This window comes from Erythranthe guttata, chromosome 2 (assembly GCF_056151865.1).
Source record: "Erythranthe guttata isolate IM_541 chromosome 2, IM_541, whole genome shotgun sequence".
NCBI lineage: Eukaryota > Viridiplantae > Streptophyta > Magnoliopsida > Lamiales > Phrymaceae > Erythranthe > Erythranthe guttata.
In genome coordinates, this window is record NC_142534.1 from 14,264,558 (window position 1) to 14,282,172 (window position 17,615).

At 36.7% G+C, this 17,615-nt stretch overlaps 2 protein-coding genes across 2 annotated transcripts; one reads left to right on the top strand and one right to left on the bottom strand.

The window, feature by feature from the left end:
- The first annotated feature begins 4,298 nt into the window (after nt 1-4,298).
- LOC105969567 (F-box/LRR-repeat protein At3g26922) lies at nt 4,299-6,999 on the top strand. The gene is made up of 4 exons (XM_012994339.2): nt 4,299-4,505; nt 5,275-6,162; nt 6,253-6,396; nt 6,551-6,999. Exons 1-4 carry the CDS (start codon nt 4,464-4,466, stop codon nt 6,845-6,847), a joined length of 1,371 nt encoding a protein of 456 aa, XP_012849793.2. The 5' UTR covers nt 4,299-4,463; the 3' UTR covers nt 6,848-6,999.
- A 2,917-nt stretch (nt 7,000-9,916) lies between these two features.
- TERT (telomerase reverse transcriptase) lies at nt 9,917-16,519 on the bottom strand. Its single transcript, XM_088812212.1, has 13 exons — nt 16,072-16,519; nt 15,578-15,655; nt 15,324-15,389; nt 15,069-15,231; nt 14,871-14,969; nt 14,539-14,774; nt 14,041-14,167; nt 13,676-13,820; nt 13,206-13,344; nt 11,823-12,977; nt 10,951-11,498; nt 10,559-10,831; nt 9,917-10,373 (listed from the first exon to the last, which is right to left on the bottom strand). The coding sequence occupies exons 1-13, from the start codon at nt 16,375-16,377 to the stop codon at nt 10,097-10,099; spliced, it is 3,612 nt and encodes a 1,203-aa protein (XP_088668338.1). The 5' UTR covers nt 16,378-16,519; the 3' UTR covers nt 9,917-10,096.
- Between the last annotated feature and the right edge of the window lie 1,096 nt (nt 16,520-17,615).

Below are 17,615 nucleotides of genomic sequence, written 5' to 3' on the forward strand. Positions count from 1 at the left end.
TCTGCGTGGATATTGACTTCGACAATATTTCTTCGGCGACGCGGCGGCATTTTATTTGATCAGAGTATGAACAACAGCGTGACCTGACTGATACCCCTTGATGCATGTCAAAACCCACAACGGAAAAAAGATAGAAAATGATAGGTGACCGGGAATCACTCAACCGGCGGCAGCGGACTCACTCGACGCTACTAATCACGGAATCACTCAACGCGACCAAGTCACTCACTTGTTTAAAGAGGAATCACTCACTCTCAATGCAATTAACTTGCAATATATTTTTAAACTTAAACAATCATGCTAATTTTATTCATGGATAGGGTTTATATAGGTGTTTTGGAACATCCCTCCAAACTAGGGGTGGTAAACGAGCCGAGCCGGCTCGCGAACTCGACGAGCCGGCTCGAAAAAAGCTCTAACTCGAGCTCGAGCTCACGAGCTCGAGCTTCGGACGAGCTCGAGCTCGAGCCCAAAATTAGTTGTTCGACAGCTCGCGAGCTGCCTTCTATTTTTTTATTTTTTTCTTTTTTCTTTTTTTTTCTTTTTTCTTTTTACATATATATATATATATATATATATATATATATATATATATATATATATATATTATTCTTATTCTTATTATTATTATTATTATTATTATTATTATTATTATTATTATTATTATTATTATTATTAACTAAATAGTAAATAGTCTATAATAATAAATATATCTAGTATTTAAATAGAAACAAATCTATATTACTTAAATAATTCATAATTATATAAGATATTATAATAATAATAATAATAATAATAGAAAAAATAAAAAATATATATAACTAGAGTTCATTATTTATTTTATAATTTTTTTTATTTTCCTATGAATAATTTCTAATAAAAAAAATAATTTTAATAAAAAAATTAAATAATAATAATAATAAAAAAAAAAAAAATTAATAAGCCTGAGCTCGAGCTCGAGCTCGAGCTCGCCAAAATTGGCTCGAGCTCGAGCTCGCCAAAATTGGCTCGAGCTCGAGCTCGAGCCAAAAAAAATTGGCTCGATGAGCTCGAGCTCGGGAACATGGACTCGAGCTCGAGCTCGAGCTGGCCAAAAGAGCCGAGCTCGGCTCGAGCTCGGCTCGTTCCCACCCCTACTCCAAACATAGGAAGTTACACTTTGAATGACTTCACAACTTCTTATTCTAGAAAAATAAATAAACTTGACCTTGACTCATGAAATACATAGAATATGACCTGATTAATTGATAACAAGATGAATAATTCGAACTTAGACTAATAAAACAAGTAGAACACTAAGAAATACCAAAAGACACAAGACCTTCGGATTTCCCGAGTGCAGTTGGCAGGTTCTAGAACATTGAGCATAACTTCCTCCTCAGACCTTTGTTTCGTAAACCGTTTTTTTTGTTGGAAACTAGACTTCCAGAGATTTCTAACCATATATGGCACGAAATTTATATCCTTGTCAATGAAAGCAGTTTATTCTACAAACTTGACCCTTCTGCTGCATCAACTCTTTTGTGAAATGAAAAATTGTCAAATTCGGGCTACAAAAGGGTCAAAACATGGTTTGAAGTTGATGCAGAAGCCCAGATCGCGATCCAGCCTTCCTGTATCGCGATCTGGGGGGTCTTACAGAAGGCTTTCTTAATCAGGACCCAGATCGCGATCCAGCCTTCCTGGATCGCGATCTGGGGGGGTCTCACAGAACAGTTTTTGATCAAGAACCAGATCGCGATCCACCATTCCCGTACCGCGATCGGGCAAGGCGGTGCGCAGTTTCCAAGGCTGCCAGATCGCGATCCAAGAAGCCCAGATCGCGATCTGGGCACAGAATTCGAGACGAGATATTTTTCTTTGATTTCTTACTATAAATAGAAGGTCTCTTCTTCATTTTTCGATATCAAGACATATCTCTCGACTTCTTCTTCGGTTTTCTCTTCAGTTTTCGCCAGTTCTTCGCGGGAAGCTTCGACGAGGGTTTCGACTCGGGTTTTTTCATAAGCTTTTCTTTACGTTTAGTTTATGATTTCTCGTGTTCTTCATTTGGATGCTATGTTTGTAATAAACTGAGCATTTTCTTTTAGGGAAATGAAACCTTGTATATATTGATTTCGATTTCCAGATCTGTGATCTATTTGTCGTTCTTTTATTCTGTTTATGTTTTCCTGTATTAAATGCTTTCGATTGTTTGGCCAACAGTTGAATTGATTGTAAATGGAAATGAACTCGAGAGAGGATTTCTCGTTTGATTTTAGGAAAACATAGCTCGGGTTGTGGAAACGAAGACGTGATGCACCTCGGGTAGCCCTTAAGGACTTGACCTAAATGCTCTCTTAATATCAGGTTCTGAACGGAGACGTCGGACCTGTGGGTAGACTCTAACTACACTGGAGACGGGGGTTAGAGTATTTTAGTGTCTGGGTTAGCGAATATAGAATTGACATTAGATTCGGATTTGTAGATCTTTATCGATAGTACATTGGTGGATTTTACCCTAGAAACCATCACACGTCGGAATTCATCGCTTATACTGGCGGACCGTTGTTTTTATTTATTGTTTATTTTTAGTTTTATTTCATCCTCCATTCTCGTTCGTCTAGATAAAGTTTAGGATAGTATAATGTATGGTACTTGGTAGATTTAGGAACTTAATTCCATGTGGATCGATATCTTGAATTCACAATTCTACAAAACGTGATATTGTACACTTGCGGTTTTTCATACGTAGGTTTTATGCGTATCAGTAGGCATATAAGAAATTTTACGCGAAATTTCCATGTTTTACAAGGAAAGCTAAGGTTAAGGCTAAACAAAACTAAGTCCATAAAATAACCTCAATTCTATCAGGGTCAACATTTCCATCAGTAGTATCTTCGACTTGTTGCTCTAGCAAAGCTCTCTTGACATCATGTCCACCAACAACTTCATTATCACCAACAGCTGAAGTTTCACTGAGAATATTACCAGGTGCCCATTCCAAATATAGTGGGGCATCCCTGCGGTATAAGAGGATAATATAATCAACTTCACAATAAACAAAAACCGACCTGAAATTGTAAAATTGGAATTCAAAATCTCCAATGAGAAATATATATGACATATTATGGGTAAATTGGATATTGTAAGATGCTGTTTTTACATCGCACAAGGTGTATCCATGAAACCGCGAGTGAAGCATGATGAAAGATAGTTGCATTGTTCAAGTTGCGATTACAATAAAATCAGCAAATTTTCATATCTATGTGTCGGAGTCATTAGACATTGTTCTTGATCACACAAGGATCAAGCAAGTACCTCTATATTTCGGACTCATACCAATACTACATATTGCCAAACTCAACTAAAACCAAGCCATTTGCCAGGTATTTCAATGTCAACCCAAAACAAAGAATCATACAGCCAAATAAATATACAAATACTAGTAATGTAGTTTGTTGGCATCCAATGAATTCTGAGCTTCAGATTTCTATCCGAGAACCAATAGTTATCCAATAAACCATTTTTTTTAATTAAAGGATGTTCGAAATTGAGTGTATTAAAAAAACCATAAATAATATTTTCTAAAAATGATGAAATACAAGATTATGGGTTCGGGGACAGTGCCCCCGAAATATTTTTTGAAATGTATGAATATAAAATAACTAAAAAATATGGAAAAAAAAATCAAAATTAATAGGATGATTTGCTGGTTTACTTCCTCCCGTGATGTGACGTATAATCTTAGCAAATAGACTTTATAAATATTTATAAACTTAAATCCACTAATGAATATTGATTCATATTTTAGAGTAAAAATAAGTAATTAAGACAGTATAAATTTAATATTTAGGGGCCCCAAGGTTAAGAAAATTGCCAAAATATCTATTGAGCAAAAAAATTGATAACGACCCAAACTAACTTACATTATTTATTGCGAAACAAATAAATTGATAACGTCCCAAAATTTAATTATTTAATCCCAGCCAAATATATAAATTGGTTTTACATAGAAGTTTCATTATTTTTCTCACTGATCGTGGCACCTAGTGTTAGAATTATGAATTTACAGTTAAACCTTCGTAAATTTTTTTTTTTTTTTGAGAAAATTCAAGTCAATTACAAGGGAAAGTAGGGGAGGGAGGACTCGAACCCTAGACCGTTACCCTATTGGTAAAGGCTAGGTACCAACTCTCCTAATGAGGGTTGGTACCTTCGTAAATTAATTAATGTAATAGGAGCAAAATATTAATAATGACTTTGGCAATCTTAAATAATAAATGTTAAGGTGCAAATTGTCAGTCAGTGTTAATACTGGGGTGCAAAACGCAATTCCGAACTTATTTCTTCTTACGGTCTGACCGGTTCATGTTAGAATTTCACTGCGACAAAATCGCAATAAAATAAAAAAATTACTAAATATATTTTGGATTGGAGAATTTTATTATTGTTGCAATTTCTAGGTTTTTCGTCGAAGCTCAATGAGTGAGGAAATTGATGCCGAGTTTCAATCCAAGATGAAGGTTAGCTTCCATTAAAACTGTTGTTGCCTTTTTATCCGATTTTTGTTACTAAATCTAGCAACCAAACCCTAATTTGAAGAAAAGGAAGATGAATAAATTAATTGATTAAATTCTGTGGGGATTATGATCTCCAATTTCGTATATTTAAATTGAGATGAATAAGGGAAAAAGGGAATTAAGTTTTTTGCTTTTCGTCTTTATTCATCAGATTAATTGTTACAAAATATGATGAAAATATCACAATGGTATTAAGTTAGGGCCAACATTTCATATTGTTTTACCGAGCTTAATATACGATTTGGTTCGGTAAATAACCGAATTACATAAATTTTATGGAAAAATATTTAAAAGGAGGGGTGGCTGTAATTACCCAAACAACAGGTTTTTTTTCGTAATGTGGCCATACCTCAGGGGGTGGCCGTAATTTGCCCTATTAAGTTATGAGGGGATTATGTCTGGTAATTTCCTTTCCATGAAAAGATTAATGTGCAAAAGCCAGAGTGTTTTCGTAGTGGGGAGAATGAAAAAAAAAATTCCTATTAGGTCTCGTTTGGTTGGGGATAGTACATGATTAATTTAATAATTGGACTTTGTTTGATGTTTGGTAAATCCAATAATTTTCCGGGTCGGCCCGAAATATTATTTTATCTCGTCCTATCTTTTCTCTTGGGGAAATTATTTGTTCGTCCTTCCATGGTCCAATAATACAATTGCAATGTGTTTTTTTTTTAATCTGATGGGATTTTTTTTTAATCATTTTTTGCTATAGCTTGATAATGATCGGATAAATCGGTTACCGGATGACATTCTCGTGGCTATCCTATCTTTCCTATCGCCAATCGAGGCTGCACGCACTAGTGTTCTTTCATCCCGTTGGATAAACTTGTGGAAACACACCTCTTCTCTCAAGTTCGATGCATACATTGGCCGCGCAGTTGACGCAACTGCAAACCGCAAAAAGTTGTCCGAAGTGGAAAGGGGCAAGTTTGTAAATCGGGTGAACTTCGTCCTCCAATCCCATGAAGCCGTCACTTTGAACGAATTTATAATCCGTTATGATATAAGTGGTTCCGATAAAAGGCGATACGATGACTATACGTTACGTGTGGATGAAGTCACTCAGTGGCTCGAATATGCTTCCGCCAAAAAAGTTCCGATCTTGGAATTGAATTTTTCGCCGAAGTATGACGAGAGTTTAAGCTATCCTGGCCTAACTTGTGCTTTCCCCCACGAGTTTCTCACTCGGAGCACTAGGGTTGACTTTACGTCCCTCAAAGCGTTGACTTTGAAATATATCGATGTGGATGGTGGAGCGATTGAGTTCTTTTTACGTAACTGCCCTTTGCTCGAAGAACTGATTGTCCACGAATCGAAAGAATTATCGGATGTTTCAGTTTGCGGCACGTCGCTCGTTTTGAAACACTTGGAGATATGTTACTGCCGTGATTTGAAATGCGTTAGGGTTTCGGCACCAAATCTTGTTTCGCTTACCGTTCAGAAACTTGAAGAACTCGTACTCGAAAATGTCCCGATGCTTGTTGAGCTGTCTCTTCCTTGGGGCTTTGGTGAAATTTCCGGTGAAAAATTATGTAACGCAATTTCTTGCTGCAATTTGCAATTGGAGGTTCTTAACTTGTCGGTGCTGATAAATCCAGAGGTTAGTTAAGACGAAAATTGATTTTTTTTTCTTTCTTTTGTGTGGTATATAATTACTAATATTTTTTTGTGAATTGATTTAAAATCACAGGAAGGTATCGAGTTTTACGAGTTCCCTGAAATGCCTAGATTGAAGAAGTTGGTCGTAGGATATCGGGATTTGACTGAACAAAGTGCCGATCTACTACCTTACTTTATAAGGGCAGCACCTTACATACAGGAATTTGTTTTAAAGGTAATAAATATATTGTGTATGCGTTTATTTTGTATGTCGATAACAATAACTTGACCCACAAACAAATATACGTAACTGAATTATAACAAATAATCCGAGTCCTATATTTTGTAGGGATATTTTGGTTAAATATCTTCGTTCTTTTGTTTTTCAGTTACACTCGCCTTCCATTTCAACTTTGAAGAGTACTATGAGTACGGGGTTTCCCCACGAGCAACTTAAAGTTGTCAAGTTTTGTGGCTATCGTGCTCGTGAAATTCATGTCCGACTCGCGAGGTACTTTCTGGAGAATTTTGTCAATATCGAGAAATTAATTATTGATCCCCGGCCGTTTTTTTTCACCGAACAAATCCCGCCTGTTAGTTCAATTCCTATTGAAAATGTAAGGAGTCGCTCCCGGGAACAGCTTGGTGCAGAAGTACCCGAGCGTGTTGGATTAGTTATTCTTTAATTACCCGGGTTCTTTTTTTTTTTTTTTTGGATGTATTTATGTCTTGATCGATAATATATTTAGCATTTTCATTGATTTTTCTCATTGTTGAACTAAAAATCTTGAATTTGGTGACACACTAATTTGCAGAAAGAAGAAGATGGTTGTGAATATAGAGTTTTCTTTGGTAGTGTAAATAGCATCACTCAAGAAATAAGTCAACTATTTAACAACTTGCATAATTTAGAATAATGACTACCCTAACTAGGGTAGAAAAATTATGAAAAACACTTATTTGTTATTATACTTCAAGGATGGACAAAAAGGGTTGATGCCTATATATATCAAGAAAATATGAATCCATTTTCACAACATACTTGCTGCGATCAATATGGCGCTCAAATTATGTGTTTTAATAGTGCTTCTGTCTATATTGGTTGCAACTAGTAATGCTCAAATTCGACTCTGCCCTCCATTATCGCTGCCCATATTCTGTCGTCCTCCACCACCACCACCACCGCCACCGACATCGATTTTTTGTCGATCACCACCACCACCACTTGGGTCTACATCACCACGTCCACCACCATCACCGATATTTTGTCGACCGCCACCACCACCACCACCCCCCTCCCCTCCTCCACCACCACCTTCTCCACCTCCACCTCCTTCCCCACCACCTCCACCTCCTTCCCCACCACCTCCACCTCCACTTCCACGTTTATGTTTAGTATTTCCAAGATTATGTTCACCCCCACCACCACCACCACCCCCCTCCCCTCCTCCGCCAACACCTTCTCCACCTCCGCCTCCTTCCCCACCACCTCCACCTCCGTCACCACCGCCACCTCCACGTATATGCTTAGTATTTCCAAGATTATGTTCACCACCACCACCACCACCAATTGTCCGATCACCTTAAACAATTGACCATTGACATACTGAAAAAAATGTCATATTGTCTTTCCATCATCATCTTAAACCTCTCCATTTCCGTATATATATCATCAATAAACAACCAAAGTGCATAATTACCGTCTTCAATCGTCTCTACTAGACAAATAAAAAACGGTAGTTTTCGTTTACGTTTTCAAGAATAAGACCATTTAGTAATCTTTCTTCTATAGAGAAATTACTAGGTAATAAGATTGATCGAGGCCTCGTACTTCGGTCCACATGCGTAACAACATCTAGTTAATGTTTGAGGAAGTTTGGCATATGATTGATGTATTTGTATGTTTCATATAATTAATAAATACATTGTATTAAAGTCATGAGAATAAACAAGATATCGTTTTCTTCTTGTGCTAATGCTATACTATTTTGATTTGAAATTCAAAACAAATGGATGTGGAATTTTTGTAATAACAATTGGAACTAGACATTACTTATTGAGACATTTGCACAATTAATTTATACACCCTTCTTCCCATATTAATCTACAAGTATTGAAACGAAAACTAATAATTGCGCATGAATTCTATAAAGAAATAACAAACAAACAAAAAAACCTAACAAAGTGACAAATATACCCTTCTTCTTATTTTTTTTACGGTTGATATTCTCTCAATAAACTAAGAACAGTAAGGCTAAAATTGAGAAATGTATAATAAATTCTCCATTAGAATTCTGATGCGACAAATAATTTGAAATATATTTTATGTTTCTTCAAAGCAAACGACAGATAATATGAGAAGAAGGAAATATAACATGTTGCCCTACATGTTAGTTCTTTCGACCCTATACTCGGTGATAAACATCGGGTGGATCTTCTGCTGCCACGTGTCCTTTTTTTTGTATTTTTCTAAAACGGTTACAGTAGTTAGAGAATATATTATAAAATACAAAAAATGACACTGGCAGCAGAAGACCCACATGTCCTGCATGTTTTTGTTTTTTGGGTTTATTATTAGTATTTTATTAATTTTATTATATATTCTAGTGTAATTGCCCCATAAAAAAAATACTCAGTTTCAATAATAAATTCATGATCATATTATATTTTAGTTTATAGCTATTTTCCATAAAATATTAAAATTAATGGCTAGACTGCTTAGATTCATAAGATTAATTTCTCCTATTTTCTGTCTATGCAAAATGCCATTTAAAATTTTAACTAGTGGAACTCGTCTAAAAATGAAATTTAATGATTTATACTATGCTACATCAGGTGAACTACACCAGGTAGATATTTACCATTCGTAAATATATAAACATTCACACACACACACACACACACACACATTGGTGTGTAGATCAACTGTAAGAATATAATATTTACAGGGGTGTAGCATAGAAATAATCAAATTTAATGGTCTTGTTTGTTGTTCCACCGTGAGTTTAGACCATCTTTACAAAATTGGAAATCTTTGGTTCAACATTTTAAAATACATTGTATCATACAACATTTGTCTTTGGCTCAACAGTTTAACTTTTACATAGCTAGCTAGCACAATAAATTGTATCATATATACAACATTTTGTGCTAAAATACATAATTGAACTCTTAATTATAAAATGACATAATTTTGATTAAAGTCTCAAATTCAATAGCACGTGTAGAACTACTTGACAGTTGACATTGCCTCACTCAAAGTTATACATTATTAGTATTTTGGAGTGTAGTGATAATGTAATAAAACTTGCACATAAATGAAAGTTTGGACTATATATTAATATTTTTCTTTTTCTTTTAAAGTACGTTGGAATTGATCATCAACTTGTTGTTTTGATCTTGTTGTATTGATTCAAAGCTATAAACTCTTGTTGATTCATAGTGAAATAAAGATTGATTGTGTTTTAATTTGAGTTGAATCATCCTATTTATAGATTCATCTTTTCGTGCTAGGGTTCATGCAGAATTAGAGGATTTTTCTGTTTTGCCTTATTATGTGTATGGTCATTGCTTGATTGTAGTTTGATTTGATCTGAGTGTTTATTTGAGCTGAAGTGTTAATCTTCTTGTATTTTTTTTTTGCCAACGAGATGCATATCAACAATAGTACAATCAAACTCATATATTGGATCTTCCACAACCAGTGAATTCTGTTTGTGTATCGATATTCCAAAACCAAATTAAAACGTTCCGAATCAGTCCAAACTTGGCTTGCAAAATCACTTAGTAATAAAGTAAGAAAACGGTTACATGTGCGAGAACGAGGTTGATCGAGAAATTCATATAATCCATCCCCAACTACCAACGGTTTTTACCAACTTAATAAAAACAAAAGGAGAGTTCTCAATTCTCGAACCCAAAAAACGGAGTAATAATCAATATTTGATTCTCCAAAAAACGGATGAATGTTCGTCATCAATAGCATACTTGAGCTCAGAAGACATGTGTGCTATATCCCCACATGCCTTCAACTTTGTCCTTAGAAATGGAATCAGATTCTTGTATCTCGTTTGCTTTTTCTCCAGCACTCGATTATACGCATATAGTCCAAGAAACAAAACTTCCGCCCTTTTCACTTCATATTTCGGACGAAAAGCAATATCAACTCCACTAAACGAATACATCTTCTTCTCTATGAACTTGCTCGTGCACCTGCATTTGTGATCAAATTAAAAAAAGAAAAAACATATATATATATATATATATATATATATATATATATATATATATATATATATATATATATATATATATATATATTCATCTGCACGCACCCACATGGATGTGTGTGTTTTTTGTGAATAGAACTGCAAGAAAAAATTGTGATGTTTTAGTACCTTACAGAAGCGTCGATGGCGTTGGTGATGAATTGCGGGGTGAATTTAGGTAGAATCGAGAGGTTTGAGAGATGGCAAACGAATTTCATGGCACAAAGAAGAAAGATTTGGTAGATGTTGAGCCTGACAACACCTGGCGAATTGACGTTGGAATCGTAGAAGAGAGGATGGCATTTGTTCGACATATGAGCACGCAGCTTCGATTTCAACTGTTCGCCTACTTTACCTTGACGACTCACTGTTAGAGTTGAACTCAAATGAAAATCGAGATACCTGCAAAGACAAAAATTCGAGCATTATTATATAAAGCCAGCTCAAGAATTTAATATTTGATTCAGACAAGAAAGAAACATGCAAGAAGACGATGAAATTAAGGAAGAAGATATAACAACCTTGTGTAGTCCGCCTGAATTTCTAACGTGGAGCAATTGACAAGCACTCCACTCCAACGAAGAAACGAGACGCCATCTTGGCCAACATATGGTCTACTACTTGACCGGCATTCTTGCCCCTTTTTCATTTTAAAATTCAGACCGTACTTGTCCTTATTCATAAAGCAGTTGTAATCACGAAACCCTCTGTCCACACGGGAGAAGTACATAGAAGCCTGTTTCTCCGAAGTCGATATGAAAAGGAAGTCGTCGATGAACCTAAGCAGAATATATTCGGAACCGCATGCAAACTTTTCTTTTCCATTTTTGCCCCCCGCCGAAGATGAAGCACCATTGGTCTCACTAGCTTTCTCGATAAATGGGTAAAGTACGTTCCTTTCCATGTGGCCGTAGTAAAGCGAGCAGAGGAAAGTAGACAAAACGCTGCCTTGAGGTATACCCACATTTTGCAGGTAGAATTTCTTGTCTGATTGACGCACCACGTTGCGTTTTATGTGCTCTTTCAGAGTTGTATTAATGTCTGCTTTTCGTATTGGTCGGTCAAGTGCCTGAAACGACATACGTAATGAAACAATACAAGATATTGATGTCAGCACTCATTTTTTATGCAATAACTAAATCAAAACCAATCAATTTTGAAGTAATAATTCGGAACCAAAACTCTGTAATAAATTAATGATCAGTACATAGGGGAGGAATTATTATCATAACTAGAGGATTTTCCTGCCGCAAAAACTAAAAAATAACATTTCTCAAAGAAATCGAAATATATAAATAATTACTTTTTTGCTAATAGAAATCTAAATTATTGTTCCACGTGCAAGCAAATGAAAAGATCAATGACGCAGGTAATATCGAATTTCAAAGGTTACCTTATTAACGAGAACGCCATCCAACGACTTTGGAGGAGGAATTGATTTGATTTTGCCAGACGATACGGTAACGAAGTCTTGATCTGCTAGTGCCAGAGTATGGTGGACCTTCAACGCCTTCTTCGTGCAGAAAACCTGAGTGAACTTTTCGAGAGCATATTCATCGTCCGATAAGACATCCTCCATCACACTAAGCAGTTTATCTTGATTGACCGAATCGAAAGCTTTCGACACGTCCGAAACCACAATGAATACCCTCGGCATTTTCGGCCATCTCTTCTTCAGGCGAGACAAGAAAGGCACGAGCTTTCTGTACACATCGTTGTAGTCGAAAACCGACGAACCGAACTTCTCTCGTTCTTTTGTCAACGAGCCTCTTAGAACCACTTGAACATCGTTAAGGACCTTGTTTACGGAACCGTAGGACTGAAATTTAGAAGAGGTTGAGTTCAGACGCAGTTTTGACGATGCTTGAAGATTCGCCAGCATTCTAAATCCAGTTTTCTTGGGAAGAAGTCTGACTCGCGAGAAACCGTGCGATCGGTTTTTTAATATTTTCCTAACGGCCGAGACATTTAAAGGGCGAAACGTATCGTTCTTCATGCATTCAGCTTCTCTTATCAGTTTCCGCCAAGTAGATTTACGGTAATACAGTACCTCGTTTCTCTCAAACTCACTTTCAGTAACGTAGAAGTTGGCTTGAAGCAATGGCGACACGAGGCATTTGAAAAACCAAAATATCCAGCATCCGAGAATTGCGTGTCTGGCAATATCCGTAATACCAATTCCACTGCAGCCATTATCGATATTATCATGCAATAACGGAAACTTCGATATTTTCAGTTCATGTATACATTCCTTCAGTGAGAACTTTTCAAATTTTCGGAGACGAATGAACTTATAGATGTTCTTTCTTAGAACCCTCCAATTAGAATGTTCTCCCAGCAATTCCGGAGGGACGATTCTCCGACAAATTGCCCACACAAACGATTCTACATCTTCCTTGGGACAATAACACGTACTTGGCTTAACCTGATCAACAATGGCTTCTGGTATAATCTTGCGAGTTCCGGCTTTAGGCTCATGTACTAGGTTTCCTTCGATTTGAGTGTCAACTTGTGCACCCGTACACAAGTTTCTCCCCGAATCATTTCTCTGAACTCACAAATGTTAGAAAAATCAAAAGCATGAAATCATCCTAACAAAAACATATTAAAAGTTTATGTTTTTTTTCGGATTAAAAAAAAAGATGGTAAATTCATTGAAAAACTTATAAAGTATATCTGTTTTAACTCAAAAATCGAAGAAACAAGAGAACCAAACTTCTCCACTATACAGGAATAAAGACAGAAATAAGTGCTATAGTCACTAATGAATACCGACCTTGAACCCAGTTCCAGAAACCACACTTGCATCTCGGTGCGAGGATCTGATGGGGCAGTGTTTATCCAACAGCCTCAGATGTCGGCAATTGTGAGTATTGTCTATGAGGCTTTCGAGAAGCTTGGTAACGGTGTGATATCTAAAAGGCAAAAAATGTCAATTGTTGTTACGGGATTCTAAAGCAGGATAAAGATAACAAACATAAAGTTGCCAACCGGATGAATTACGACTCAAAAGAAAACCACTAAAACCATGACTATAAAAACTATAATCACGAGGGGGAAAAAATCAAACATTTAATGGAAATAATTTCCTTTTTTTTAATCTTAGGTCCTCGAATATAATAGTGTTTAGCCAGCTAAACTTCAAAATATATTTATAACCACTACATTCATATGGTCGACACATGCTAATTATAACATAAGAGAGGTGAAAAATGTTATCGACATTAAAATGCAGCTTTTGCTTACAAACAGTTGGATGTGGCAGGAGAACTATTTTTCCAGCTGCAACATAGTACAGTTTCAGGATTATTGCCAATGCGAAACGCACCGAAGATGTCGTTGAACAAAGTAGAAGCACCAGAAACATCGGTATTTAAAGTATACAGTATGTCTGTTTAATGTCAAGTCTGCACAACAATTTTCAAAGAAAATAGACTAAGAGACAGGCCCATAACTTCGGAAAGGAAAGATCCAGATTAAAAAACGAGGAATTCTATATTCGTATCACATAGGTGTGCATATCTGAATTGGCTGCTAAAAGATAATAGATACAGTTCATCAGAATAAAAAACCCGGTTGGATAAGCAAAAACAAATAGGTACCAAGGATACGATTCTTTGGAAACATTGATGTCGACTTATCTATCTTATAGAATATGTCCCATCTATCAATCTCAGCATTTCTATTCATCTTTGGTGCCTCATGGAAGACGGAACAACAGACGCAATGAGAAATGTTCTGCAAAAAAACGAAAACCCGAAAATCAATGTTATGTAGGCAGAAACAAAATTAAATAGTGAGTAGCCAAAAAGGATGACATATATGTGCAATGCGAAGATGACATAAATAAATTTTGCGTAAAATAATGTATCTTATCTTGATTCCAGGGTTTCAAAAGAGCATATAACTAAGCAATGCATAGTTATTACAGAAAAAAACAGAACGACGAAAAAACAACGGTAAACTAGAAAACTTGGTGGAAGATTACTAATTTTTAACTAGAAGTGTGCAATTAAGTAAAAGACTTATTCCCGCACAGTTGAAGATGCTCGACGGGGAAATGGCCCGTCTCTTGAGAAATATCAGGCAATTAGTACCAAGATACTTACACTCTCGTAGCTTGTTGAACTTGTGGAGATGCCATTTTGAAGCTCGATATCCCGACTATTTACTCTACATGGGATCAAAGAATGCGTTCCTCGAACAACCAACGGCCTTCGTTTTAGTCCGCGGTGCCAGCAAAAATTTCTTTTACGCTTTCCTTTACGAGATGAAACAGTATTTTGCTCTGTACTTTCTTCACGTTTTGTAGGAGGAAGTTCTTCACTAGAAAGACAACTTGATCCTGCAGACGTTCCAACTGTATCAGACGATTGTTTTCTGAAAGTCGAATCTTAGTTAGTAGTATCAGTCTTCAATCTTCACGTTAAGTCAAGCTTACCATTATCTGCAGTTGACTCAACACAGTTTGACGATGTGCAAAGCTTCTTCACTGGTATCGGCTTAACCCTTTCGACCCTTTTCCTCTTCTTCGCAGATCCTGAAAGAAGTTAAAGAGAATAAACCTTATGAAAATATACGCTCCACATACATATAAACCACTAATTGCAATTAGGTCGTCACATCTTATTCGAGTTACCATTTTGCGCAACTGGATGATGCTGAGATTTAGAGTAAGGCAACCCCACTGACGGGACGAGGTTGTTGATGGGGTCACCGGTAATCTGACGGTGCTTCATTCGAGGCAGAGGCAGAAATATTGAAGTGTACTTCAACAAATACACCATCAGACTATCACCGACCTGAAAATTTGTCGTTGTTACCTAATCGTTTTCAATGTGCACGTACTACTCAAAGCTAAATAGTATTAACATAAGGCGTCTCGTTTACTTACTCTATTTAGGAGGAGTGTCCAAATTGAGGAAGTTAGGACATCAACCACATCACTCGAGCGAGTGCCCTGCCAGCTCATCAATTTACATTCTTATGAGAGAGAGAGAGAGAGAGAGAGAGAGAGAGAGAGAGAGAGAGAGAGAGAGAGAGTCTACAAACTATGTGATAGATTTGCAGCTCGAGCGACACCAAATATGAATTCCGAAAAGATAAATTCAAACACATGATTAATTAAACGGTCTGTAGAATACTGACTTTGTCATAACTGCAGCAGATCAAATTTGAAGACGCGGGTTCTTCACTTAATATCATTTCAATGGATCTTCTGACAATCTGAAGAACAGAGAAAGGACCATTATTACACTACAGCATCCCTAGATTCTCATGAAGTTACAGTAAACGAATCCGAAAATTTATTGAAACCATTCTTGATACCAAAAAAAAAAAATAGCTAGAATTTGCTTGAGTTTGTAATAACAAATGCAGAGAGATTATCAAATCATAGTAATATATTTGGTGCAATCGTTAATTAGTTAATATTGTTTCCACACCACATCAGTATTTCCAAACCATACTTCAGTTTCCAAGAGAATCAGAATTTTTCATTCCGGGCGAAAATCAGCCCCACCGTCGTCCACATTTTTTTCCCGCCAAAAACACTAAAATTCAAATGGGAAGGGGAGGAGAAGAGGGTTTCTCGTTTTCCCGCCAAAATCGCAAAAGGGGATACAATGCAATTACGTACGCACCTCGCTCTGCGGCCACCGGCAGTGAGGATCGAAGACGCGGAGGGGAGGCGCGTTCACAGAAACGACGACGTAGCATCTGTTCAGGAGGCCGCGGTAGTCGGAGGGATCGCCGGGGTTGATAAGGAACGACCTGGCCTCGTCGCCGCCGCCGCAGCAGGAGAGGCAGCGGCGGCCCCTGCAGCGGCATCCGGCGGCCGTATTCGGCGGCGGAGGAATCAAGGAGAGGATGGTGTCGGCGAGCGTCCGAGCTCTGCTGCCGAAGAGTCTCCAGAGGACCTCAGGAACCCTCTTTCTCTCTCTAGCCATTGTTGGCCGTGGTGTGAACGGGGAAAGAGATTCTGTTCGCCTTTAACAGATTGGATTTCGAATCTCGACTACCGGAGCCATTTATTAGCAGGTTTTGGGAATTCGGAATTTGGGAAGCATGAAATAAAAGGAACAGAGTAGACTGCTGTAGTTCAACTATTTTCTTTTGTAGTCAGTCATATTGCTAATCGTTGTGAATAATTTATTTATTTAGTATTTCTTTTTTTTTTTTTTTGGTTTAGTAGGCAGTATATAGCAATGTTTTGAAACCGGACCGGACCGGCCGGACCGGTCGGTTCAACCGCCAACCGTCGCCATGTCCGGTCCGGTTAGAAGCGAAAACTCAAAAAAGCCAAAACCCCGGGTCAACTACCCAAATCCCGGTTCGACCGGGAAACCCGGGAACCAGTCCAAGAACCGGTTTTTGGCTCAAAATGATGTGTCATGGCCGGATCTGCTTTTGAATCTTGTCGGAGGAGGTTGTGGGTGATCAGATCTAGGTGGATTTGGGTGATTGAAGAAAAGAAGAGGAATAAGGTAAAAAGAAAAAATAAAGAGAAAAAGGAAAAAAATTAAAGTGGAGAAAAGAATGCATATGGTTGGAAATTGAGAGAAGAAATAATAAACATAGGGTGAAGAAAGAAAGAAAAATAAAAGAAAAAGGGAAGAAGAGGAGGGGGTGGGAGGCTTGTGCGTGAAACAGATGAGGAAGAAGAAAGAAGAAGATAGAGAGAGGAGAGAGAAGAGAGAAGTAAAAAAAATGATTATAAATTGTTTCTTTTACAAAAACAAAAAAAAAAAAGTGGAGTTAGTTGGATAATAAAGTGGAAAACATTTGAAATAAATTTTAAAAATATAAATATATAAAAATATTACATTTAAGGTATTAAATAAATAAATAATTACATATATAAAAAATAGTGAAAAACCCGGTCGAACCCCAGTTGAACCGTCGAACCATGACCCGATGGTGTGTCCGGTTCGATGTCCGATCCAGTTTTCAAAATATTGGTATATACCATATAGTGATGTTATTTGGTTTAGCTAATTTTTCTTTTTTAGGTTATTACTACATTAAACCTCTATAAGTTAATATAGTTGAAAGTTGAAACCAATAAAATTCTATTAATTTAGTAAAATATTAATTTAGTAAAATATTAATTTATGAAATTGTTATCAATAAATTAATATTTATTAAGTTATATATTAGTCAATAACTTATTAACTTATGAAATTAT

What these genes read in the sequence shown, in the direction of transcription:
- LOC105969567 (XM_012994339.2), top strand. Translation starts at nt 4,464, where the DNA reads ATGAGTGAGGAAATTGATGCCGAGTTTCAATCCAAGATGAAG. An exon ending in CGGTGCTGATAAATCCAGAG is followed by an intron (nt 6,163 to 6,252) that starts GTTAGTTAAGAC and finishes TTAAAATCACAG; the next exon opens with GAAGGTATCGAGTTTTACGA. An exon ending in TACAGGAATTTGTTTTAAAG is followed by an intron (nt 6,397 to 6,550) that starts GTAATAAATATA and finishes TTTGTTTTTCAG; the next exon opens with TTACACTCGCCTTCCATTTC.
- TERT (XM_088812212.1), bottom strand. Translation starts at nt 16,377, where the DNA reads ATGGCTAGAGAGAGAAAGAGGGTTCCTGAGGTCCTCTGGAGACTCTTC. An exon ending in TCTGCTGCAGTTATGACAAA is followed by an intron (nt 15,390 to 15,577) that starts GTCAGTATTCTA and finishes ATGAGCTGGCAG; the next exon opens with GGCACTCGCTCGAGTGATGT. An exon ending in GGACACTCCTCCTAAATAGA is followed by an intron (nt 15,232 to 15,323) that starts GTAAGTAAACGA and finishes ACAAATTTTCAG; the next exon opens with GTCGGTGATAGTCTGATGGT.